We start from the raw sequence: 25,215 nt of genomic DNA, 5'->3' as shown, positions 1-25,215 counted from the left end.
TGGATAGATAGAGATAGAGATATATATATATATATATTATCTATGTGTGTAGAGAGAGATCTTTATCAATAATGAGGGCTTTTGGATAAGGGATACTCAACCTGTATAAGGAGTTAAAACACACCTGGGTTTGTAGGTGGTAATGACTTGTCTTATCTACACCTTAAATGTTTACCTAAAATAATAAAGTGGCCATATTTGAAACCATTTCCACATTATAAATAGCTTGCTAATTTGTTGATATACTGTGCCAAATTTATTTTTTAAAGTTTGCGTAGATTTTACAGATTGGGTCTTGAAAAATTTGATCTAGTAATTTTTGTGATGCCTAAGGTTAAAGGTGTCAAATAGAAATTGACTTTTTGGGCACCACATTTACTCCTATACCCTTTGTCGGTTGTATACATTTAGGTGCTGAGCTGTTCATATCTGGGATATCAGCACTTAAGACGTCTCAGTTAAGGTTATAGTGTTACCAATGACAACCCAAGGGTATGCATACAGTCTTGGATGTTGACTCACACATTTGTGGTAAACTTCACACAAAGTATAGTAACAAAGTTATGGTTTTTGTGAAAAAAAAGTAATAAAAATCTGGGGTCTTGTACATAGAAATCCACATGACAACGGTCAGTTCTGATATGGCACAGTTGTCATGCATTTCTTTGTACACGACCAATGAGTGCCCCTGCTTGTTTTGGATATAGTGTGTGTATACAATAGAAAAAAAAACCCAAACAATATTTACACAAGTTCTCTTAATTGCTACTTTTTCAGATTGTTTGTAAAATTAGTTGAATGTAGTAGCTGGAAGTTTCTGAACAGTACAGTATTACATTGCATGGCCAGAAAGTTTGCGGATACATTATATGAAGTTTGTGTTGCAATAGTATATTTTTGCTGTCAAATATTGGTCTGAGTGACTCACTCTGGAGAAAGGACTTTTATTTACAAGACTGATTAGAAGTATACTTTGCCCAGAAAACAAGACCTCACTCCTCCTTGACTCCTACACATCACACCTCCCTATCTGTATTTACCTCTTGTTGCACTTTTTTTTCTTTTCTTTTTTCCCCCAGTGCTTTATTAAAACTGAGAATTTGTAGCTTGTCACGGACTTTAGGAGCCTTTACTGGAGGTGCCACCTAGAGGTAGACTTAAGTATTAAAGCATTGCGTTAATTGTCTGAGAATCGTATTGTGTGTTAAACTCTGGACACTATATTTTATTATATATGTTTTTCATCACACAAGTACAATTAGTAGTATAAATTAAAAAGGATTTGACTAGATTTATCAAAACAAGACACGCAGGATAGATGCAAACAATACCTGGGAAGAGCAGAAAGATGTTGGAGAAAATAAATGCAAACACTACCTGGGAAGAGAAGAAAGATGTTGTAGCATTTGAACAAAAACAAACCAGATATAACCAGCACTCCACCCTCCTTACTATTATTTTTTTTTTTTTTATCAGCGTTGCGTGTCCTCTGGGTAACTACTTATGCAAAAATGGTGTAAGGATATCGCCCCTTACCACATACAGTCAATGCTTGAGGGAAAAAAATAAAGCAAGCCAGTTTTTTTTGGTAGATCAACCTTGCAAGAACTTGGCTGTAGGAGATGGTATTGTCATTATAATAGTATAGTTTTAGTGCTATGTTGTATTTACCTGATTGTTCAAGAAAGCAGAATGTCAGCTATTTCCCTTGAACGCCAGGGCAAACGATATAGTGTATGCAGACTGTGCAATCTTGCAAAAGATATAGGCCGTGGCCACACCCAGAAGTATGTTGTCGTTGACTATATCCTCAGATTGAGCTGCATGTAGGGCCATCCAGAAGACGTCGAGGGAGCGCAAATACAGTGTACACACTTGATTTGAACAATTTGTCGTTCCAATCTGTTGGAATCAGGCAAATCATTTAAAATATTGTCTAGTGTGTATCCAGATTAAGTTGTGGGTGGGGAGGTTGGGAGATCAATTGTTTGAGGGAATTAGCTCTTAAATTTAATTCCTGGCCACTTAAGAGAAGTGGTTTGTGCAAACAGTCCAGAGGCTGCACTTAGGGGGTCATTCTGAGTTGATCGCTCGCTAGCTATTTTTTTGCAGCGCTGTGAACGGATAGTCGCCGCCTGTAGGAGAGAGTATGTTTGCTTTGCAAGTGTGTGATCGTATGTGCAGCCGAGCGGTACGAAAAAAAATTTGTGCAGTTTTCGAGTAGCTCAGATCTTACTCAACCCTTGCGATCACTTCAGCCTGTTCTTGCCCGGAATTGATGCCCTGCAAACGCTTGGACACACCTACGTTTTTCCAACCACTCCCAGAAAACGGTCAGTTGACACCCACAAACGCCCCCTTCCTGTCAATCTCCTTGCGATCGGCTGTGCGAATGGATTCTTCATAAAATCCATCGCTCAGCAATGATCCGCTTTGTACGCGTATGACGTGCTTGCGCATTACGGTGCATACGCATGCACAGTTCTGAACTGATCGCAGTGCTGCGAAAAATCCTAGCATGCGATCAGGTCGGAATGACCCCCTTATTGCGGATTTCTGCTTGCACCTTCCTAATGTGCAGTTAGGAATCCACAAACTAGGGCATCAGGGATGGTCTTGACTGCGGGTAGGATGGGCACCTGGCACTTAGCATGGAAAAAGCTGTGTGACGTTGCTAATCCCATGCGTTAGGATTGAGAATGTAACCAGCATGGGTCTGGTCGCACAAATGAATGAATTTGCAACCGTACATTTTAGATGGGAGCTAATTATTGTAAACAATTGAATTGCTCCCCTGAAATCTACTTGCACCTGAAGAGTACATAAAGATTTGTCAGGTGCAGAACTGGAACTCACAACTCTGCTGTTTTTCCCATTAAAGCAATGTGCTTAAGTGGGAGGAAAGTTTTCAGGCACAATTTTTTTAAAATATGATTTAGCTTTCTATATTTAAAAGCATTTTTCACTATTGTTTGAGTACTGTAACACATTCAAGGGGGGTTGTGTTGATTTTAGACGCATCCAAGTAATGGGTAGGCGGCCATTATGCACAGTGTTTAGACACGTAAAGCAAAGCTTCTAGGTGCATTGCCTATACGGATTTCTGCTTGACATCTCAAGGGTGCTCCTTACTTATGGGTTAAAAAAGCCACTGAGTTTCCCCCTCATTCTCAATCTGCTCATCTGTGCCTACTTTTTCAGCAGATAATCAGAATGTGCACTGCAGTTGGTGATTGCTCTAATTTTGTTAGTGACCTGTCCATTTATAAATGTTGAAGACTGTTCCTCTCCTGTTTGTAGATTCCCACTTGCCTACATTCCTTTTGTGTACATCATGAATGAGTTTATAAGTTTCCCAATAGTTGTCCAGTGTTCCTGTCACAGGTATTGCCTCTGTATGAAACCTGGAAGGTTTCACCTATGAACGTTAACTGAGCTTGCCATAATTTTGCCAATGCAAATATTTTCATTTTTTTTTTCTTTCTGTTTTGGACTTGGCATGATTAATATATACTTTCAGAGCCATCGTGTTTATTCAGTAAAACACTTCCTATACATTGTGATCGAAGTTAGGGTTCGTGTGAATATTCTGACCCACCAGTCCAAAGCTGTTGGATTAGCTTTTGCATAAGTACCTTAGGTAAAGAAGGGAATGTATGTCGGCTATAGCTCAGTAATGTTGTGACTATACTTTAGTTTGTGTGCAGCTAACCAGGTATTTATGAATAGGAAATTTTTTATTTTTTTTTATAGTGCACTTTGGACAAGTACTGCTTGAACATAGAGTGCAAAATTTAAATAAAGTGGTTTTAGATATATAAAATGTCTAATCTTTATCCTATTAGCTATTCATAGCCCTGCTTTAAAAGATGTCTTTTTGGGGGAGGGGGTGGAGATGAGAGGTGTTTTTGTTTTTTTTGGAAGTGTGTAAGTAATGAGCACCCAACAGGCGATATCTAATTGTTCCACAAATGGGCGCAAGTGCAGCGGGTGCCCCATACCTATTGCGCACAAATGCATCGGGTTTAGACTAGTGATGTGCACCGGAAATTTTTCGGGTTTTGGATTCGGTTCCGCGGCCGTGTTTTGGATTCGGACGTGTTTTGGCAAAACCTCCCTGAAAATTTTTTGGCTGATTCGGGTGTGTTTTGGATTCGGGTGTTTTTTTACAAAAAAACGTCAAAAACAGCTTAAATTATAGAATTTTGGGGTCATTTTGATCCCATAGTATTATTAACCTCAATAACCATAATTTACACTCATTTTCAGTCTATTCTTCACACCTCACAATATTATTTTTAGTCCTAAAATTTGCACCGAGGTAGCTGGATGGCTAAGCTAAGCGACACAAGTGGCTGACACAAACACCTGGCCCATCTAGGAGTGGCACTGCAGTTTTCTAGCGAGAGGATGAGTGCTTCCATCCTCATGTGAATCTGAACCACTAGCCATGAACATAGGCCAAGGCCTCAGCCATTCCTTGCCACTCCGTATCGTAAATGGCATATTGGCAAGTTTACGCTTCTCATCAGACGCTTTTAATTTTGATTTTTGGGTCATTTAACTGAACTTTTGTTTTTTTGATTTTACATGCTCTCTACTATGACATTGGGCATCGGCCTTGGCAGACGACGTTGATGGCATTTCATCGTCTTGGCCATGACTAGTGGCAGCAGCTTCAGCACGAGGTGGAAGTGGGTCTTGATCTTTCCCTATTTTAACCTCCACATTTTTGTTCTCCATTTTTTAATGTGTGGAATTATATGCCAGTATCAATAGCAATGGCCTACTACTATATATACTGCGCACAACTGAAATGCACCACAGGTATGGATGGATAGTATACTTGACGACACAGAGGTAGGTAGAGCAGTGGCCTTCCGTACCGTACTGCTATATATATACTGGTGGTCACTGTCAGCAAAACTCTGCACTGTACTCCTCCTATGTAATACTGCTGGTCCCCAGTCCCCACAATAAAGCAGTGTGAGCACAGATATATGCAGCACACTGAGCACAGATATGGAGTGTTTTTCAGGCAGACAACGTATACTGGTGGTCACTGTCAGCAAAACTCTGCGCTGTACTCCTCCTATATAATACAGCTGCTCCCCAGTCCCCACAATTAAGCAATAAGCACAAATATTTGCATCAACATTAATAAACGGAGAGGATGCCAGCCACGTCCTCTCCCTAACATTTCCAATGCACGAGTGAAAATGGCGGCGAAGCGCGGCTGCTTATATAGAATCCGAATCTCGCGAGAATCCGACAGCGGGATGATGACGTTCGGGCGCGCTCTGATTAACCGAGCCATACGGGAGAATCCGAGTATGCCTTGGACCCGTGTAAAATGGGTGAAGTTCGGGGGGGGTTCGGTTTCCGAGGAACCGAACCCGCTCATCACAAGTTTAGACGTGTAAAGCTGCTACACCAGATAAAAGTATTAGGTGTGCTGCCAAAACCGCAGTTTGGGCACCCTAAAGCCCAACTTTTTACAGATTTCTACTAGTCACTGCAGGAGAATGTTTACATTCCCTCTTAATCTATTTTTGCTTTAATTGTAGCCATAGTTTATTAATGTGTGTGTGTGTGTGTGTAGGATAAACATAGACTAAAATGTGCATAGGTTTTCATTACAGATTTCCTAGCTATAACCTATGCTCTATTACTGACCCAACATAAGAAAAAAAAAAAATTCTCACCAGTGTTGGTAAATGTGAATATAGTTAAATCTGGAATACCGAGTGATGTTTTTAGTCCAACACCAAATGCGCAATTCTGTTCTTACACAGGAATTTTGCTAAGTTCCCATATAAGAATTGAGCACCCCCTAAAAATCTACTGCTATCTTGGTGCAACTGTTCACTTATTTTAATAGACTATTGCAGAGGTTCTCAAACTGTGTGCTGTGTCACACTGGGGTGCCTTGGGACAGTTGCAGGGGTGCCTTGGATAGGTGATCCAGGCCCAATTCAGATTATTTATGGTCAATGTAATAGACAAAACCAGTGCTGGTGGCTGCCAATCATAACACATGTGGACAAATAGAAGCAAAGGTTGCCCCTCGCCACACAACTGAACCTAAGGATGACATATGAACACAGTGTACTTAATTTAATATTTCTTTATAATTTTCTCAGTAAGAAGCTTTTGACCTAGGGGTGCCGTGAAAAAAATTGATACTTTAGAGTACCGTGATTCAAAAATTTTGGGACCCACTGGACTATTGCATTAATTGTCCCTTAATATATCTAGGTGGTGCTTTATCAGTTTTTGTGACCAGTCACGAGGCTACACTTATCGCAGATTTCTACTCACCTTCCTGATTTGTGAGTAAAAAGAATTAGTATCTGCACACAATACTTTTTATGTTTTATTTTATTGTGGATATATGTAATTCGTCACCACAAATCCACTAATGAAAACCCCTTTCCCAAAATGAGAGACAATGCTCAATGGGGTCGATTCTATTCGGCAACTTAAGAATAGCGCCGGGAATTAGCTCCCGACGCTATTCAATTCTGCTCCAGTTAAGTCGGCGATGTCCTGTTCTCGCCGACTTAACAGGTAGTTTTGTCAGGAGAATGGGCATTCTCCGACCTAACTACCCGCGGCGATGCTGATTCCCGACAGAATCAGCCTCGCGCCGGCCGCGAGGCAGCACTTTTGTCGGGTTTCTTCTCTCATCCCCCGGGGATGAGAAGAATTCCCGACAATTGCGGGTCACTAGCAGCTGAATTGAATAGCGTCGGGAGCTAATTCCTGGCGCTATTCTTAAATTGCCGAATAGAATCGACCCCAATATATCCAGGGGGTGCTATCGACCACAGTCCGCACAAGTAGTATTTAAGAAGAAGAAACAAAAAGAAATCTGTATTGTCGACGCACTTTATTCACAAATTCTATTTCTTTCAATTCACGTATGTGTTTGTTTCTGTGGTTTTGACCTCTGTTTCACTGTAGTCTGGGATATTAATAACAAATGCATATCCTATTTTGATATATCTAATAGGGGTTATATTTTATGAAGAAATACTTCTGTCCAGTGCGTCGACAATACAGATTTCTTCTTGTTTCTTCTTAAATACTATGATTTGTGAGTAGAAAATTGCTGAAAATAGGGCTTTAGGGCTGGGCGCAAGTGCTGAGTGTGCCTTTACTGTAGCGTGCTCAGCACTTACAACAGGAGAAGCTACTTAATGGGGTCGATTTCAATTATTCGACAGTTGAATAGCGTCAGGAATTAGCTCCTGGTGCTATTCAATACAGCGCCAAGGGACACTCAATTGTTGGGAATTCGTCTCTCACCCCCGGGGGATGCGAGAGGAAATCCGACAAAAGTGCTGCCGCGCGGCCACCATCGCGCCGGGCAGTTAAGTCGGAGAATGCCCGTTCTCCCGACAAATCAACCTGTTAAGTCCGGGCGAACGGGCATTCGCCGACTTAACATGAGCTGAATTGAATAGCGACTGGAGCGACTTCCCGCCACTATTCAATCGTCATAGAATTTAATTTACCACAGTGTTGCTAATCCAGCGCGTTTGGGCATGCAAATTCGGTCATCGCAACTAGCGCGGTGGTTGAGCAAACAATTGAATAGCTCCAGATCACTATAAATTGGAAGAATAAACTGCCTCCTTTTGTCTGTGTGCTTGAGAGAAGTTATATTGCAATAGAAGCTATTGTTGCTCATTTAGCTAAGGTATCTGTTCAGTAGAATATATTTTGGAATTTTGAAGGGCTCCTGCACACTTTTTGGTTTTGTATGGCCTTCCAAATGAATACAAATTAATTGGGGATAGGATGTAACTTTTAAAAAAGATTGTGGGTGCTCTAGTTGCATGGAAATTATTGGTGTAATGGTCGGCATTACTGCCTCATAGTACCCAAGATCTTGGGTTTGCTTTCCGCTAAAGGGGGAATTTCATTATGCGCGGACAAAACAGGCTGTCTTCTCTGGCAATTCAATTAAATGAGGTTTTTTTTAAAAAATTTTCTCTGGGTGAAAATACATAGGATTTATGTTGAATGTTTTTGGATCTATGTGTTTCCACCAAAAAAAAATGAGCTTATCAGGGATTTTGTTTAGGGACCTCAGCAGTATATTACCACGGCTAATTGAATTTCATACACTAGAGCTGAGCCACCCGGATTCCAAGGAATCCAGACCGCTCTGAACTCCAGGAATCCTGCCAGACTCTGAACCCCATCGAGGCCAAATGTCATCTTCCCGGCGTTGGATTCTCGCTGGACATAAATTCTAAATAAGGCACTGTGGCCTGGACTTTGCGCCATTTTATTCTAATGCATACTGCACTGTACTCTGTTCTGTATCCAGGCTCACAAGTGGCTGTGCTGTTTAAAGTAACTGTATGGGGGCATGCTGCTGTATGCCGAGTTGTCTTCACCTGCTGTATGCTGTGCTGTACCTAGTGCAATTTGTTCACGTCACTCTAAGCCCTGTGACGCCACGCAGTTTAAACCGAGGTGCAAGTAAATGTAAAAATAAAATAAAATAAAGATCTATTGTTTGTACTGTTCTGTGCACTGTACCCGTGTAGGCTATAGCAATGTTTCACAGAGATCCTATAAACTGCCATGTGTTTGAGCCACTGCTGTATTGCTTAGTAATCGGCTAGCTCGCTGCAGCCTTCAACTAATATTGGTGAAAACAATATTGTGAGGTGGTCAGAATTGACGGGAATTTTTATTGTTGTCAATTTAAAAAAAAAGAGAGAAAAAAAATGCAAATCCAAAACTGGACGATGACTGCGTCAAATCCAGTAAAAATGGTCCAGTACACATCTACACAATTATGTCTTCATTTTCTCTAAATTTTCCTTTTTGTAAGAACAATTTAATACAACTTTGCACAACCTATGCATTTTATATCATGACAAAAGGGTGGACTTGCAACATTCCAGGGCCATTATTAAATGAATTACACAGCACTGACTCATCAGGATTAAGGGATGTTCAAAAATAACTGGAGTTAATGACTGCCCCATGTTAAATGCTTAGGTGGCTGTACAGTACCTGCTGCTGTGTCCCTAGGAGAAAGATACAGTGCTGCTAACAGCATGCTTCTACAAGCACTAAAAAGTTTGAGGATAAAAAGCCTGGAATGCTTAAAGCTTGTGAAGAGAACTCATTTTTCTGCTGTTTTAGGGTCTTTTTTTTTATTTATTTTTTTGGCTTATGGGGTGAGATTCAATAGATTTTCCTGCTGGGGCTATTTAATTGTAGCTCCATTCGGGCATGATCAGCATCGGCACCTGCATCTAAACTCTCTCATCCCCCCTTCCCCCAAGGGTGGCAAGCTGTAATGAGCTAAAAGTGGCCCGTTTGAGTGCTCAAATGGGACTTTTCGCACCATGCCAATTTCTTTGGTTGGGTTTAGCTGCTTTACACCGCTAACCCCATCCTCTTTGGGTGTGAGAAGCACAATAAAAAAAGCACAATTGACGGGACTATGGGTGTGATAAACAATTGAATTCCTCCCATTATCTAGGTCACACGTTTTTAAAACTGAGTCTACTTTTTTCAAGTTCCTATTGTTAGGCTTATGAATAGGTTTTTTTTTAATCTTTAAACCCCTTTAATATCTTTCAGCTCTGTTAAATAACATAAAGAGTCCAGTTTATCAAACTTAGAACCAATAATTATGATTCCTTATAGCGATAATAAGAAATTGTTCTACCAGGGTCTATTAAAATGAAGCTATCCCTTTAAACCAAGACACTCATGGATTACACAGATTCTGTGTCTGGCTGACTTCTAGGTAACTTTTGCAGAGTGTACGTAGGCTACAATGGTGAACACACCCGGGAACAAGCTCTGGAATACTTTGCGTGCAAGAGCTTGCTAAACTTGTTAATTAAGCAATCCCCATAGAAACCTAATGGAGCTGCTTCTGTCATCAAAAATAAGGGATCACAGCAGATACCATGGTGGGTGTGGATCATAGGGTCGACAGTCATTAGGTTGACCATTATTGGTCGACACGGTCATTAGGTTGACATGGAAAAAGGTCGACATGAGGTGTTTTTTTTTTTTTGAGGGTGTTTTCTTTGTAAAGTGACCGGGAACCCCAATTAGTGCAACATATCCCCTCGCATGGCTTTCTTCACTCGCCATGCTCCAGGCAAGGTACCTTGCTCCGCTGTGCTAGGCCCTGGTTACTATTCCCAATCGTAGTCCATGTGGATCGTAAATTATAAAAAAGTAAAAAATAAATAAAATTAAAAACATGTTGACCTAGTGACCATGTCGATCAATAGTGGGCGACCTAATGCGTGTCGACATAAAGACCGGTTCCCATTATTGTCCCCTATGTGTACATTCAGGGGATAATGAAGATTTGAGGGTTCTTCCCGAAAAACATGTCTCTTTGGAGGGATATTCTACGAATATTTTTTTAATAATTAGACCTCAAACTGTTTTCTTTAGACAATCTGAACCTGCAATCTGTGGCTATATAAAAATCTTTGTTTTGGCAAAAATCTTGTGTGTTTTGGATCTGGATTTCATATAAAAAAAAAAATGATACTGTAAATCCATGCAATTTTTTTTTGTTACTACATTACTAGTGTTCCCACTAGCACTGGCGGAATTTGTGAGTAGTGAGCCCAAGTGCAACAATGTTTTGAGCTCCCCTCCTGATACCCTGTCACCTACGCTAGTAGGTGACAGAGAGAGGTCAGAACAAAACCCAGCAATTAAATGTAAGTAAAAGTAATACAAGTTGTGTCCTTTTTGATAAGTAGATGCTGAAAAGACTGGGCAGTGTGAGGACACCAGGACAGTGAGAAATAACTGCATCCCAAGGACAATACATAGGATTGATGTACAGTTAAATCACCTGCACTTTGTTCTAGGGATTGGGACCTTTTTGATCTATTGATTGACATAAGTCTATGTAATGTTCTTTGTGTATTGAACTCAACCCAGAAAGGTCTGTATCTGTGACCCACTGGGGGGGTAAGGCTGTCTAATTGTAATTGGACTATATTCCACTACCACATGTCCCAGTTCCAGCCTCTCTGTGCTTCATTGATGCTCTTCATTAAGTGTCCCAGCCTGTAATTGTAATTCAACCTTAAATTCTTTTGCGTACCTATTGGAGGACAAGGCTGGTGCCAAAAGCAGCCTTTTTTTCTCTGCTACTCTAACATTAGCATTTTTAAGTGAATGCAATTAGCAAGCTTTTAGTAGTGTCGGTGGAAGCTGCTGCCTGTTATCAGTGAGGGTGCCCAAATACAAAATTGAATTCCCCCCTTTGTTTATGTTTAGTTTTGTTTGTTTTTTATAAATTTTGTTTTAGGTTTTGAATAAATATGGATCCAAGGTGCCAGATATCATAAAGAATGTTGATGGTAATGAATATTAAGTTGTGGGGTATATTTTTTTTTCCCCTGAAAGTTTTTGAAACGTAATTTATGATTAGTTTACTAAATATTTTCTCTATCGTCCTAGTGGATGCTGGGGTTCCTGAAAGGACCATGGGGAATAGCGGCTCCGCAGGAGACAGGGCACAAAAAGTAAAGCTTTTCCAGATCAGGTGGTGTGCACTGGCTCCTCCCCCTATGACCCTCCTCCAGACTCCAGTTAGATTTTTGTGCCCGGCCGAGAAGGGTGCAATCTAGGTGGCTCTCCTAAAGAGCTGCTTAGAAAAAGTTTAGCTAGGTTTTTTATTTTACAGTGATTCCTGCTGGCAACAGGATCACTGCAGCGAGGGACTGAGGGGAGAAGGAGTCAACTCACCTGCGTGCAGGATGGATTGGCTTCTTGGCTACTGGACATCAAGCTCCAGAGGGACGATCACAGGTACAGCCTGGATGGTCACCGGAGCCGCGCCGCCGGCCCCCTTGCAGATGCTGAAGTCAGAAGAGGTCCAGAATCGGCGGCTGAAGACTCCTGCAGTCTTCTAAAGGTAGCGCACAGCACTGCAGCTGTGCGCCATTTTCCTCTCAGCACACTTCACACGCGGTCACTGAGGGTGCAGGGCGCTGGGGGGGGGGCGCCCTGGGAGGCAAATGTAACCTATATAAAGGCTAAAAATACCTCACATATAGCCCCTAGAGGCTATATGGAGATATTTAACCCCTGCCTGATTTCTCTAAATAGCGGGAGACGAGCCCGCCAGAAAAGGGGCGGGGCCTATCTCCTCAGCACACGGCGCCATTTCCTCTCACAGCTCCGCTGGTCAGGACGGCTCCCAAGTCTCTCCCCTGCACTGCACTACAGAAACAGGGTAAAACAGAGAGGGGGGGGCAAATTTATGGCGATATTTTGATATAACAAAGCAGCTATAAGGGAGCACTTATTATAAGGCTATCCCTGATATATATATAGCGCTTTTGGTGTGTGCTGGCAAACTCTCCCTCTGTCTCCCCAAAGGGCTAGTGGGTCCTGTCTTCGTTAGGAGCATTCCCTGTGTGTCTGCTGTGTGTCGGTACGTGTGTGTCGACATGTATGAGGACGATATTGGTGTGGAGGCGGAGCAATTGCCAAATATGAGGATGTCACCCCCTAGGGAGTCGACACCAGAATGGATGCCTTTATTTATGGAACTACGGGATAGTGTCAACACGCTAAAGCAGTCGTTTGACGACATGAGGCGGCCGGACAATCAATTAGTGCCTGTCCAGGCGACTCAGACACCGTCAGGGGCTGTGAAACGCCCTTTGCCTCAGTCGGTCGACACAGACCCAGACGCAGGCACTGACTCCAGTGGTGACGGTGACGAATCAACCGTATTTTCCAGTAGGGCCACACGTTATATGATTTTGGCAATGAAGGAGGCGTTACATTTAGCTGATACTACAGGTACCACTAAACAGGGTATTATGTGGGGTGTGAAAAAACTACCTATAGTTTTTCCTGAATCAGAAGAATTAAATGACGTGTGTAATGAAGCGTGGGTTGCCCCTGATAAAAAGCTGATAATTTCAAAGAAATTATTGGCATTATACCCTTTCCCGCCAGAGGTTAGGGAGCGCTGGGAAACACCTCCTAGGGTGGACAAGGCGCTAACACGCTTATCTAAACAAGTGGCGTTACCCTCTCCTGAGACGGCCGCACTTAAAGATCCATCAGATAGGAGGATGGAAAATATCCAAAAAAGTATATACACACATGCAGGTGTTATACTACGACCAGCTGTAGCGACTGCCTGGATGGGCAGTGCTGGGGTAGTTTGGTCAGAGTCCCTGATTGAAAATATTGATACCCTGGACAGGGACAATATTTTACTGTCGTTAGAACAAATAAAGGATGCATTTCTTTATATGCGTGATGCACAGAGGGATATCTGCACACTGGCATCACGGGTAAGTGCTATGTCCATTTCGGCCAGAAGAGCTTTATGGACGCGACAGTGGACAGGCGATGCGGATTCAAAACGGCATATGGAAGTTTTGCCGTATAAAGGGGAGGAGTTATTTGGAGTCGGTCTATCAGATTTGGTGGCCACGGCTACAGCCGGGAAATCCACCTTTCTACCTCAAGTCACTCCCCAACAGAAAAAGGCACCGACTTTTCAACCGCAGCCCTTTCGTTCCTTTAAAAATAAGAGAGCAAAGGGCTATTCATATCTGCCACGAGGCAGAGGTCGAGGGAAGAGACAGCAACACGCAGCTCCTTCCCAGGAACAGAAGCCCTCCCCGGCTTCTACAAAAGCCTCAGCATGACGCTGGGGCTTCTCAAGCGGACTCGGGGACGGTGGGCGGTCGTCTCAAAAATTACAGCGCGCAGTGGGCTCACTCGCAGGTAGATCCCTGGATCCTGCAGATAATATCTCAAGGGTACAGGTTGGAATTAGAGACAGATCCACCTCGCCGTTTCCTGAAGTCTGCTTTACCAACGTCCCCCTCCGAAAGGGAGACGGTTTTGGAAGCCATTCACAAGCTGTACTCTCAGCAGGTGATAGTCAAGGTACCTCTTCTACAACAAGGGAAGGGGTATTATTCCACTCTTTTTGTGGTACCGAAGCCGGATGGCTCGGTAAGGCCTATTCTAAATCTGAAGTCCTTGAACCTGTACATAAAGAAGTTCAAGTTCAAGATGGAGTCACTCAGAGCAGTGATAGCGAACCTGGAAGAGGGGGACTTTATGGTATCCTTGGACATCAAGGATGCGTATCTCCACGTTCCAATTTACCCCTCACACCAGGGGTACCTCAGGTTCGTTGTACAAAACTGTCACTATCAGTTTCAGACGCTGCCGTTCGGATTGTCCACGGCACCTCGGATCTTTACAAAGGTAATGGCCGAGATGATGATTCTTTTTCGAAGAAAAGGCATATTAATTATCCCATACTTGGACGATCTCTTAATAAGGGCAAGGTCCAGAGAACAGCTAGAGATGGGATTAGCACTGTCTCAAGAAGTGCTAAAACAGCACGGGTGGATTCTGAATATTCCAAAATCCCAGTTAATGCCGACAACTCGTCTGCTGTTCCTAGGGATGATTCTGGACACGGTTCAGAAAAAGGTTTTTCTCCCGGAGGAAAAAGCCAAGGAGTTATCCGAGCTTGTCAGGAACCTCCTAAAACCAGGAAAGGTGTCTGTACATCAATGCACAAGAGTCCTGGGAAAAATGGTGGCTTCTTACGAAGCAATTCCATTCGGCAGATTCCATGCACAAATTTTCCAGAGGGATCTGTTGGACAAATGGTCAGGGTCGCATCTTCAGATGCACCTACGGATAACCCTGTCTCCAAGGACAAGGGTGTCTCTTCTGTGGTGGTTGCAGAGTCCTCATCTATTGGAGGGCCGCAGATTCGGCATACAGGATTGGATCCTGGTGACCACGGACGCCAGCCTGAGAGGCTGGGGAGCAGTCACACAAGGAAGAAACTTCCAGGGAGTATGGACGAGTCTGGAAACGTCTCTTCACATAAACATTCTGGAACTAAGAGCAATATACAATGCTCTAAGCCAGGCAGAACCTCTGCTTCAGGGAAAACCGGTGTTGATCCAGTCGGACAACATCACGGCAGTCGCCCATGTGAACAGACAGGGCGGCACAAGAAGCAGGAGTGCAATGGCAGAAGCTGCAAGGATTCTTCGCTGGGCAGAGAATCATGTGATAGCACTGTCAGCAGTGTTCATCCCGGGAGTGGACAACTGGGAAGCAGACTTCCTCAGCAGACACGATCTTCACCCGGGAGAGTGGGGACTTCATCCAGAAGTCTTCCACATGCTGGTAACCCGTTGGGAAAGACCAATGGTGGACATGATGGCGTCTCGCCTCAACAAAAAACTGGACAGGTATTGCGCCAGGTCAAGAGATCCGCAGGCAATAGCTGTGGACGCGCTGGTAACGCCTTGGGTGTACCAGTCGGTGTATGTGTTTCCTCCTCTGCCTCTCATACCAAAAGTATTGAGAATTATACGGCAAAGAGGCGTAAGAACGATACTAGTGGTTCCGGATTGGCCAAGAAGGACTTGGTACCCGGAACTTCAAGAGATGATCACGGAAGATCCGTGGCCTCTACCTCTAAGGAGGGACTTGCTTCAGCAGGGTCCCTGTCTGTTTCAAGACTTACCGCGGCTGCGTTTGACGGCATGGCGGTTGAACGCCGGATCCTAAAGGAAAAAGGCATGCCGGAAGAAGTCATTCCTACTTTGATTAAAGCAAGGAAGGAAGTAACCGTGCAACATTATCACCGAATTTGGCGAAAATATGTTGCGTGGTGCGAAGATCGGAGTGCTCCGACGGAGGAATTTCAACTGGGTCGATTCCTACATTTCCTGCAATCAGGATTGTCTATGGGTCTCAAATTGGGATCTATTAAGGTTCAAATTTCGGCCCTGTCGATTTTCTTTCAAAAAGAATTGGCTTCAGTCCCTGAAGTCCAGACCTTTGTTAAGGGAGTGCTGCATATACAGCCTCCTGTGGTGCCTCCAGTGGCACCGTGGGATCTCAATGTGGTTTTGGACTTTCAAAAATCTCATTGGTTTGAACCACTAAATAAGGTGGATTTGAAATATCTCACTTGGAAAGTGACCATGCTTCTAGCCCTGGCTTCTGCCAGGAGAGTATCAGAATTGGCAGCTTTATCTTACAAAAGCCCATATCTGATTTTCCATTCGGACAGGGCAGAACTGCGGACTCGTCCGCATTTTCTCCCTAAGGTGGTGTCAGCATTTCATCTGAACCAGCCTATTGTAGTGCCTGCGGCTACAAGTGACTTGGAGGACTCCAAGTTACTGGACGTTGTCAGAGCATTAAAAATATATATTGCAAGGACAGCTGGAGTCAGAAAATCTGACTCGTTGTTTATATTGTATGCACCCAACAAGATGGGTGCTCCTGCGTCTAAGCAGACGATTGCTCGTTGGATCTGTAGCACAATCCAACTTGCACATTCTGTGGCAGGCCTGCCACAGCCTAAATCTGTAAAGGCCCACTCCACAAGGAAGGTGGGCTCATCTTGGGCGGCTGCCCGAGGGGTCTCGGCATTACAACTTTGCCGAGCAGCTACGTGGTCAGGGGAGAACACGTTTGTAAAATTTTACAAATTTGATACTCTGGCTAAGGAGGACCTGGAGTTCTCTCATTCGGTGCTGCAGAGTCATCCGCACTCTCCCGCCCGTTTGGGAGCTTTGGTATAATCCCCATGGTCCTTTCAGGAACCCCAGCATCCACTAGGACGATAGAGAAAATAAGATTTTACTTACCGATAAATCTATTTCTCGGAGTCCGTAGTGGATGCTGGGCGCCCATCCCAAGTGCGGATTATCTGCATAAATTGTACATAGTTATTGTTAACTAATTCGGGTTATTGTTGAAGGAAGCCATCTTTCAGAGGCTCCGCTGTTATCATACTGTTAACTGGGTTTAGATCACAGGTTGTACGGTGTGATTGGTGTGGCTGGTATGAGTCTTACCCGGGATTCAAAATCCTCCCTTATTGTGTACGCTCGTCCGGGCACAGTACCTAACTGGAGTCTGGAGGAGGGTCATAGGGGGAGGAGCCAGTGCACACCACCTGATCTGGAAAAGCTTTACTTTTTGTGCCCTGTCTCCTGCGGAGCCGCTATTCCCCATGGTCCTTTCAGGAACCCCAGCATCCACTACGGACTCCGAGAAATAGATTTATCGGTAAGTAAAATCTTATTTTTATCCCATATAAAAAAAAAAGTTAACCAGCAGTGTAAAACAAGAGTACTTACGGAGTACTGATATTTCCAGGGCTCCAGTGTGACACGCAATATGGCTATGGTGCAGATCTGGAGGGAGATTTTTTTTATTTTTTTTATTTATGTGCTTTTATCTCTAGGAATCATATGAAGTTGCCTGAATATACGTTACAGGACCCACAAGCGATCACCCCAGCAGTAAGATTGACCTGTGTGAGTGCAAGCCACTGTGGGGGAAAATATATAAGTAGATGTTCTCCTCCAAAAAAAGAATCATTAATGATTATTCCAAATATATTCCCTTGGTATATTTCAGGTCTCTGCAGTCTTCTAATTATCTAGTGAGAACTGTGGAATGTGTAAAGATAAGCACCTTAAAATGTAGTAGTTAAAACTCAAGTAATAAAAAATGAATGTGCCAATTACTCATCCACCTTATCTGTTTAAGTTCTATACTTTTTTTTGTCTTGAGGTTGCTAGATCATGCATGGACCTCCGATATGTTCTTTGAAGAGGAGAGGCAATATAGTAGTTTTCTCTATCGTCCTAGTGGATGCTGGGGTTCCTGAAAGGACCATGGGGAATAGCGGCTCCGCAGGAGACAGGGCACAAAAAGTAAAGCTTTAGGATCAGGTGGTGTGCACTGGCTCCTCCCCCCATGACCCTCCTCCAAGCCTCAGTTAGATTTTTGTGCCCGGCCGAGAAGGGTGCAATCTAGGTGGCTCTCCTAAAGAGCTGCTTAGAAAAGTTTAGCTTAGGTTTTTTATTTTACAGTGAGTCCTGCTGGCAACAGGATCACTGCAACGAGGGACTTAGGGGAGAAGAAGTGAACTCACCTGCGTGCAGGATGGATTGGCTTCTTGGCTACTGGACATTAGCTCCAGAGGGACGATCACAGGTACAGCCTGGATGGTCACCGGAGCCTCGCCGCCGGCCCCCTTGCAGATGCTGAAACGAGAAGAGGTCCAGAATCGGCGGCAGAAGACTCCTCAGTCTTCTTAAGGTAGCGCACAGCACTGCAGCTGTGCGCCATTTTCCTCTCAGCACACTTCACACGGCAGTCACTGAGGGTGCAGGGCGCTGGGAGGGGGGCGCCCTGGGAGGCAAATGAAAACCTTTTTTGGCTAAAAATACCTCACATATAGCCTCCGGGGGCTATATGGAGATATTTAACCCCTGCCAGAATCCGTTAAGAGCGGGAGACGAGGCCGCCGAAAAAGGGGCGGGGCCTATCTCCTCAGCACACAGCGCCATTTTCCCTCACAGAAAGGCTGGAGGGAAGGCTCCCAGGCTCTCCCCTGCACTGCACTACAGAAACAGGGTTAAAACAGAGAGGGGGGGCACTAATTTGGCGTTAGAAATATATAAAAAAGATGCTATAAGGGAAAACACTTATATAAGGTTGTCCCTATATAATTATAGCGTTTTTGGTGTGTGCTGGCTAACTCTCCCTCTGTCTCTCCAAAGGGCTAGTGGGTCCTGTCCTCTATCAGAGCATTCCCTGTGTGTGTGCTGTGTGTCGGTACGTGTGTGTCGACATGTATGAGGACGATGTTGGTGAGGAGGCGGAGCAATTGCCTGTAATGGTGATGTCACTCTCTAGGGAGTCGACACCGGAATGGATGGCTTATTTAGGGAATTACGTGATAATGTCAACACGCGCCAAGGTCGGTTGACGACATGAGACGGCCGACAAACAATTAGTACCGGTCCAGACGTCTCAAAAACACCGTCAGGGGTTTTTAAAACGCCCGTTTACTTTAGTCGGTCGACACAGACACAGACAGGGACACTGAATCCAGTGTCGACGGTGAATAAACAAACGTATTCCTTATTAGGGCCACACGTTAAGGGCAATGAAGGAGGTGTTACATATTTCTGATACTACAAGTACCACAAAAGAGGGTATTATGTGGGATGTGAAAAAACTACCGTAGTTTTTCCTGAATCAGATAAATTAAATGAAGTGTGTGATGATGCGTGGGTTCCCCCCGATAGAAAATATGGGCGGTATACCCTTTCCCGCCAGAAGTTAGGGCGCGTTGGGAAACACCCCTTAGGGTGGATAAGGCGCTCACACGCTTATCAGAACAAGTGGCGGTACCGTCTATAGATAGGGCCGTCCTCAAGGAGCCAGCTGACAGGAGGCTGGAAAAATATCATAAAAAGTATATACACACATACTGGTGTTATACTGCGACCAGCGATCGCCTCAGCCTGGATGTGCAGAGCTGGGGTGGCTTGGTCGGATTCCCTGACTAAAAATATTGATACCCTTGACAGGGACAGTATTTTATTGACTATAGAGCATTTAAAGGATGTATTTCTATATATGCGAGATGCACAGAGGGATATTTGCACTCTGGCATCAAGAGTAAGTGCGATGTCCATATCTGCCAGAAGATGTTTATGGACACGACAGTGGTCAGGTGATGCAGATTCCAAACGGCACAAAGGTGTATTGCCGTATAAAGGAAGAGGAGTTATTTGGGGTCGGTCCATCGGACCTGGTGGCCACGGCAACTGCTGGAAAATCCACCGTTTTTACCCTAAGTCACATCTCTGCAGAAAAAGACACCGTCTTTTCAGCTTCAGTCCTTTCGTCCCTATAAGAGTCATATCTGCCCAGGGATAGAGGAAAGGGAAGAAGACTGCAGCAGGCAGCCCATTCCCAGGAACAGAAGCGTTCCACCGCTTCTGACAAGCTCTCAGCATGACGCTGAGACCGTACAGGACCCCTGGATCCTACAAGTAGTATCCCAGGGGTACAGTTTGGAATGTCGAGACGTTTCCCCTGCGCAGGCTCCTGAAGTCTGCTTTACCAAGGTCTCCCTCCGACAAGGAGGCAGTATGGGAAAAAATTCACGAGCTGTATTCCCAGCAGGTGATAATTAAATTACCCCTCCTACAACAAGAAAAGGGGGTATTATTCCACACTATATTGTGGTACTGAAGCCAGAAGGCTAGGTGAGACCTATTCTAAATCTAAAAAAATTTGAACACTTACAAAGGTTCAAATCAAGATGGAGTCACTCAGAGCAGTGATAACGAACCGGGAAGAAGGGGACTATCTGGTGTCCCGAGACATCAGGGTTGCTTACCTCCATGTCCAAAATTTGCCCTTATCACTAAGGGTACCTCAGGTTCGTGGTACAGAACTGTCACTATCAGTTTCAGACGCTGCCGTTTGGATTGTCTACGGCACCCCGGGTCTTTACCAAGGTAATGGCCGAAATGATGGTTCTTCTTCGAAGAAAAGGCGTCTTAATTATCCCTTACTTGGACGATCTCCTGATAAGGGCAAAGTCCAGGGAACAGTTGGAGGTCGGAGTAGCACTATCTCGGATACTGTTACAACAGCAGGGGTGGATTCTAAATATTCCAAAATCGCAGCTGATCCCGACAACAAGTCTCCTGTGCTTAGGGATGATTCTGGACACAGTCCAGAAAAAGGTGTTTCTCCCGGAAGAGAAAGCCAGGGAGTTATCCGAGCTAGTCAGGAACCTCCTAAAATCAGTGCATCATTGCACAAGGGCCATGGTAAAAAAATGGTGACTTCCTTCGAAGCAATTCCAGTCGGCAGATTTCATGCAAGAACTTTTCAGTGGGATCTGCTGGACAAATGGTCCGGATCGCATCTTCAGATGCATCAGCGGATAACCCTATATCCAAGGACAAGGGTGTCTCTCCTGTGGTGGTTACAGAGTGCTCATCTTCTAGAGGGCCGCAGATTCGGCATTCAGTTTTGGATGTTGGTGACCACGGAGGCCAGCCCGAGAGGCTGGGGAGCAGTCACACAAGGAAAAAATTTCCAGGGAGTGTGATCAAGTCTGGAGATTTTTCTCCACATAAATATAGCTAAGGGTAAATTTATAATGCTCTAAGCTTAGCAAGACCTCTGCTTCAAGGTCAGCCGGTATTGATCCAGTGGGATAAAATATCACGGCAGTCGCCCACGTAAATAGACAGGGCGGCACAAGAAGCAGGAGGGCAGTGGCAAAAACTGCAAGGACTTTTCGCTGGGCGGAAAATCATGTGATAACACTGTCAGCAGTGTTTCATTCCGGGAATGGAAACTGGGAAGCAGACTTCCTCAGTAGGCACGACCTCCACCCGGCAGAGTGGGAACTTCATGGGGAAGTTTTCCACATAATTGTAAACCGTTGGGAATTACCAAAGGTGGACATGATGGCGTCCCGTCTGAACAAAAAACGGGACAGGTATTGCGCCAGGTTAAGAGACCCTCAGGCAATAGCTGTGGACGTTCTGGTAACACCGTGGGTGTACCAGTCGGTGTATGTGTTCCATCCTCTGCTTTTCATACCTACGGTACTGAGAATTATAAGACGTAGAGGAGTAAGAACTATACTCATGGCTCCGGATTGGCCAAGAAGGACTTGGTACCCGGAACTTCAAGAGATGCTCACAGAGGACTTATGGCCTCTGCCGCTAAGAAGGGACTTGTTTCAGCAAGTACCATGTCTGTTCCAAGACTTACCGCAGCTGCGTTTGACGGCATGGCGGTGGAACGCCGGATCCTAAGGGAAAAGGCATTCAGGAAGAGGTCATTCCTACCCTGGTCAAAGCCAGAAAGGAGGTGACCGCACAACATTATCACCACATGTGGCGAAAATATGTTGCGTGGTGTGAGGCCAGGAAGGCCCCACGAAGAAATTTCAACTCGGTCGATTCCTGCATTTCTTGCAAACAGGAGTGCCTATGGGCCTCAAATTGGGGTCCATTAAGGTTCAAATTTCGGCCCTGTCGATTTTTCTTCCAGAAAGAATTGGCTTCAGTTCCTGAAGTCCAGAAGTTTGTCAAGGGAGTATTGCATATACAACCCCCTTTTGTGCCTCCAGTGGCACTGTGGGATCTCAACGTAGTTCTGGGATTCCTCAAAACACATTGGTTTAAAACCAGTCAAATCTGTGGATTTGAAGCATCTCACATGAAAAGTGAACATGCTCTTGGACCTGGCCTGGACCAGGCGAGTGTCAAATTGGTGGTTTTTTCTCTCAAAAAAGCCCATATCTGTTTGTCCATTCGGACAGGGCAGAGCTGCGGACTCGTCCCCAGTTCTCTCCCTAAGGTGGTGTCAGTGTTTCACCTGAACCAGCTTATTGTGGTGTCTTGCGCCTACTAGGGACTTGGAGGACTCCAAGTTGCTAGATGAGGTCAGGGCCCTGAAAATATAGGTTCCAGGACGGCTGGAGTCAGGAAAACTGACTTGCTGTTATCCTGTATGCACCCAACAAACTGGGTGCTCTTGCTTTTAAGCAGACTTTTGCTAGTTGGATGTGTAATACAATTCAGCTTGCACATTCTGTGGCAGGCCTGCCACAGCCAAAATATGTAAATGCCCATTCCACAAGGAAGGTGGGCTCATCTTGGGCGGCTGCCCGAGGGGTCTCGGCTTTACAACTTTGCCGAGCGGCTATTTAGTCAGGGGCAAACACGTTTGTAAAATCCTACAAATTTGATACCCTGGCTAAGGAGGACCTGGAGTTCTCTCATTCGGTGCTGCAGTCATCCGCACTCTCCCGCCCGTTTGGGAGCTTTGGTATAATCCCCATGGTCCTTTCAGGAACCCCAGCATCCACTAGGACGATAGAGAAAATAAGAATTTACTTACCGATAATTCTATTTCTCGGAGTCCGTAGTGGATGCTGGGCGCCCATCCCAAGTGCGGATTATCTGCATTACTTGTACATAGTTACAAAAATCGGGTTATTATTGTTGTGAGCCATCTTTTCAGAGGCTCCGCTGTTATCATACTGTTAACTGGGTTCAGATCACAGGTTGTACAGTGTGATTGGTGTGGCTGGTATGAGTCTTACCCGGGATTCATAAATCCTTCCTTATTGTGTACGCTCGTCCGGGCACAGTACCTAACTGAGGCTTGGAGGAGGGTCATGGGGGGAGGAGCCAGTGCACACCACCTGATCCTAAAGCTTTACTTTTTGTGCCCTGTCTCCTGCGGAGCCGCTATTCCCCATGGTCCTTTCAGGAACCCCAGCATCCACTACGGACTCCGAGAAATAGAATTATCGGTAAGTAAATTCTTATTTTATGCTGTATGTAGAGAATAAATGGAGTTAAATCAATGGGCACAATTCAATTTGAAGAGAGTTGAATAGCATCGGGAATTAGCTCCCAGGCTATTCAATACAGCACCCAGTGACACCTGACGATGAGACTTCTGGCACCCCCGGGCACTTAAGTCGGAGAATGCCTGTTCTCATGACAAAACACCCTGTTTAGTCCGGGTGAACGGGCATTCTTCTAATTATAATGCGCTGTATTGAATAGCCCCGGGAGCTAATTCCTGGTGCTATTCAACTCTCTCTGAATTGAATCGTGCCTAATGTCTTCACACCAGATATATTAATATGCTTGCCATTAATTGCAGCAATCACATCTGCCAGGCTGGAATTCGTGTGCTTTTCTCTTACGTCCTAGATGATGCTGGGGACTCCGTAAGGACCATGAGGTATAGACGGGCTCCGCAGGAGACATGGGCACTATAAAGAACTTTAGAATGGGTGTGCACTGGCTCCTCCCTCTATGCCCCTCCTCCAGACCTCAGTTAGATCCTGTGCCCAGAGGAGACTGGGTTCGTCCCGGAGCCGGAAGATAGAAGCCGGGTGAGTAGAAGTAGAAAGAAGACTTCAAAGGCGGCAGAAGACTTCAGTTCTTCAGTGAGGTAACGCGCAGCTCACACACACACACACACACACACACACACAACAGCAGGCACTGTAAGGGCGCAGGGGGGTGCTCCCTGGGCATCAATAGCCTCAAGGGACACTGACAGATGTACAGATACTGCGGAGGCAGTATATTATTAACCCCCGCCAGTTTTATTTTATTGAGCGGGACCGAAGTGCGCCGCTGAGGGGGCGGGGCTTGATCCTCCAACACTAACCAGCGCCATTTTCTCCACAGCACATGCAGAGAAGCTGGCTCCCGGACTCTCCCCTGCTGAACACTGTCACAGAGGGCAAAAAAGAGGGGGGGGGGGGGACATGTAATTGGCGCAGCGAGTGTTATTATATATATATATTTTTATATAAAAGCGCTGTCCTAACTGGGATTTTATTCCAGGGTCTGGTGGCGCTGGGTGTGTGCTGGCATACTCTCTCTCTCTGTCTCTCCAAAGGGCCTTATTGGGGAACTGTCTCCATATAGTTATTTCCCTGAGTGTGTGGGGGTGTCGGTACGTGTGTGTCGGCATGTCTGAAGCGGAAGGCTCTTCTAGGGAGGAGGTGGAGCAGATGATTGTGGTGTCTCTGTCGGCAACGCCGACACCTGACTGGTTGGATATGTGGAATGTTTTAAATGCAAATGTGGCTTTATTACATAAGAGATTGGACAAAGCAGAGTCCAGGGATAAAGCAGGGAGTCAATCCATGGCTTTAACTGTGTCACAGGGCCCTTCTGGGTCTCAGAAACGCCCACTGTCCCAAGTAGCAGACACTGACACGGATTCTGACTCCAGTGTCGACTACGATGATGCGAGGTTACACCCAAGGGTGGCCAAAAGTATTCATTACATGATTATTGCAATAAAAGATGTTTTGCTTATCACAGAGGACCCCTCTGTCCCTGACACGAGGGTACACATGTTTAAGGAAAAGAAGCCTGAGGTAACTCTTCCCCCATCTCATGAGCTCAATGAGTTATTTGAAAAAGCTTGGGAAACTCCAGACAAGAAACTGCAGATTCCCAAGAGAATTCTTATGGCGTATCCTTTCTCGGCAAAGGACAGGGTACGGTGGAAATCCTCGCCCAGGGTGGACAAGGTGAGGAGGTGGGAAATCCTCGCCCAGGGTGGACAAGGTGTTAACGCGCTTGTCCAAAAAGGTGGCGCTGCCGTCTCCAGAGACGGCAGCCCTCAGGGATCCTGTTGATCGCAGGCAGGAAACTACCTTGAAGTCAATTTATACACATACGGGTGCCTTGCTCAGACCGACAATAGCGTCGGCTTGGGTTTGTAGCGCTGTGGCGGCTTGGACGGATACCTTGTCTGCTGACATTGATACCCTGGATAGGGATACCATTTTAT

General features: G+C 45.0%; 1 protein-coding gene across 2 annotated transcripts in view; it reads left to right on the top strand.

Moving 5' to 3' along the window:
• Positions 1 to 25,215, top strand: part of IGF2BP3 (insulin like growth factor 2 mRNA binding protein 3) — a 343,371-nt gene that overhangs the window by 110,334 nt on the left and 207,822 nt on the right. The window contains exon 4 of one of the 2 annotated variants that reach the window (XM_063921725.1): positions 17,291 to 17,363. The exons of the other annotated variant lie outside the window; for it this stretch is intronic. Within the exon in view, the coding sequence (XP_063777795.1) occupies positions 17,298 to 17,363 (66 nt within the window). The 5' untranslated portion in view covers positions 17,291 to 17,297. The remainder of the gene's footprint in view (positions 1 to 17,290; positions 17,364 to 25,215) is intronic. 2 annotated transcript variants of the gene reach the window in all.

This window comes from Pseudophryne corroboree, chromosome 5, assembly GCF_028390025.1.
Source record: "Pseudophryne corroboree isolate aPseCor3 chromosome 5, aPseCor3.hap2, whole genome shotgun sequence".
Taxonomy (NCBI): Eukaryota; Metazoa; Chordata; class Amphibia; order Anura; family Myobatrachidae; genus Pseudophryne; species Pseudophryne corroboree.
The sequence above is the reverse complement of the archived record's forward strand: the minus strand, read 5'-3'. Positions and strand labels throughout refer to the sequence as shown.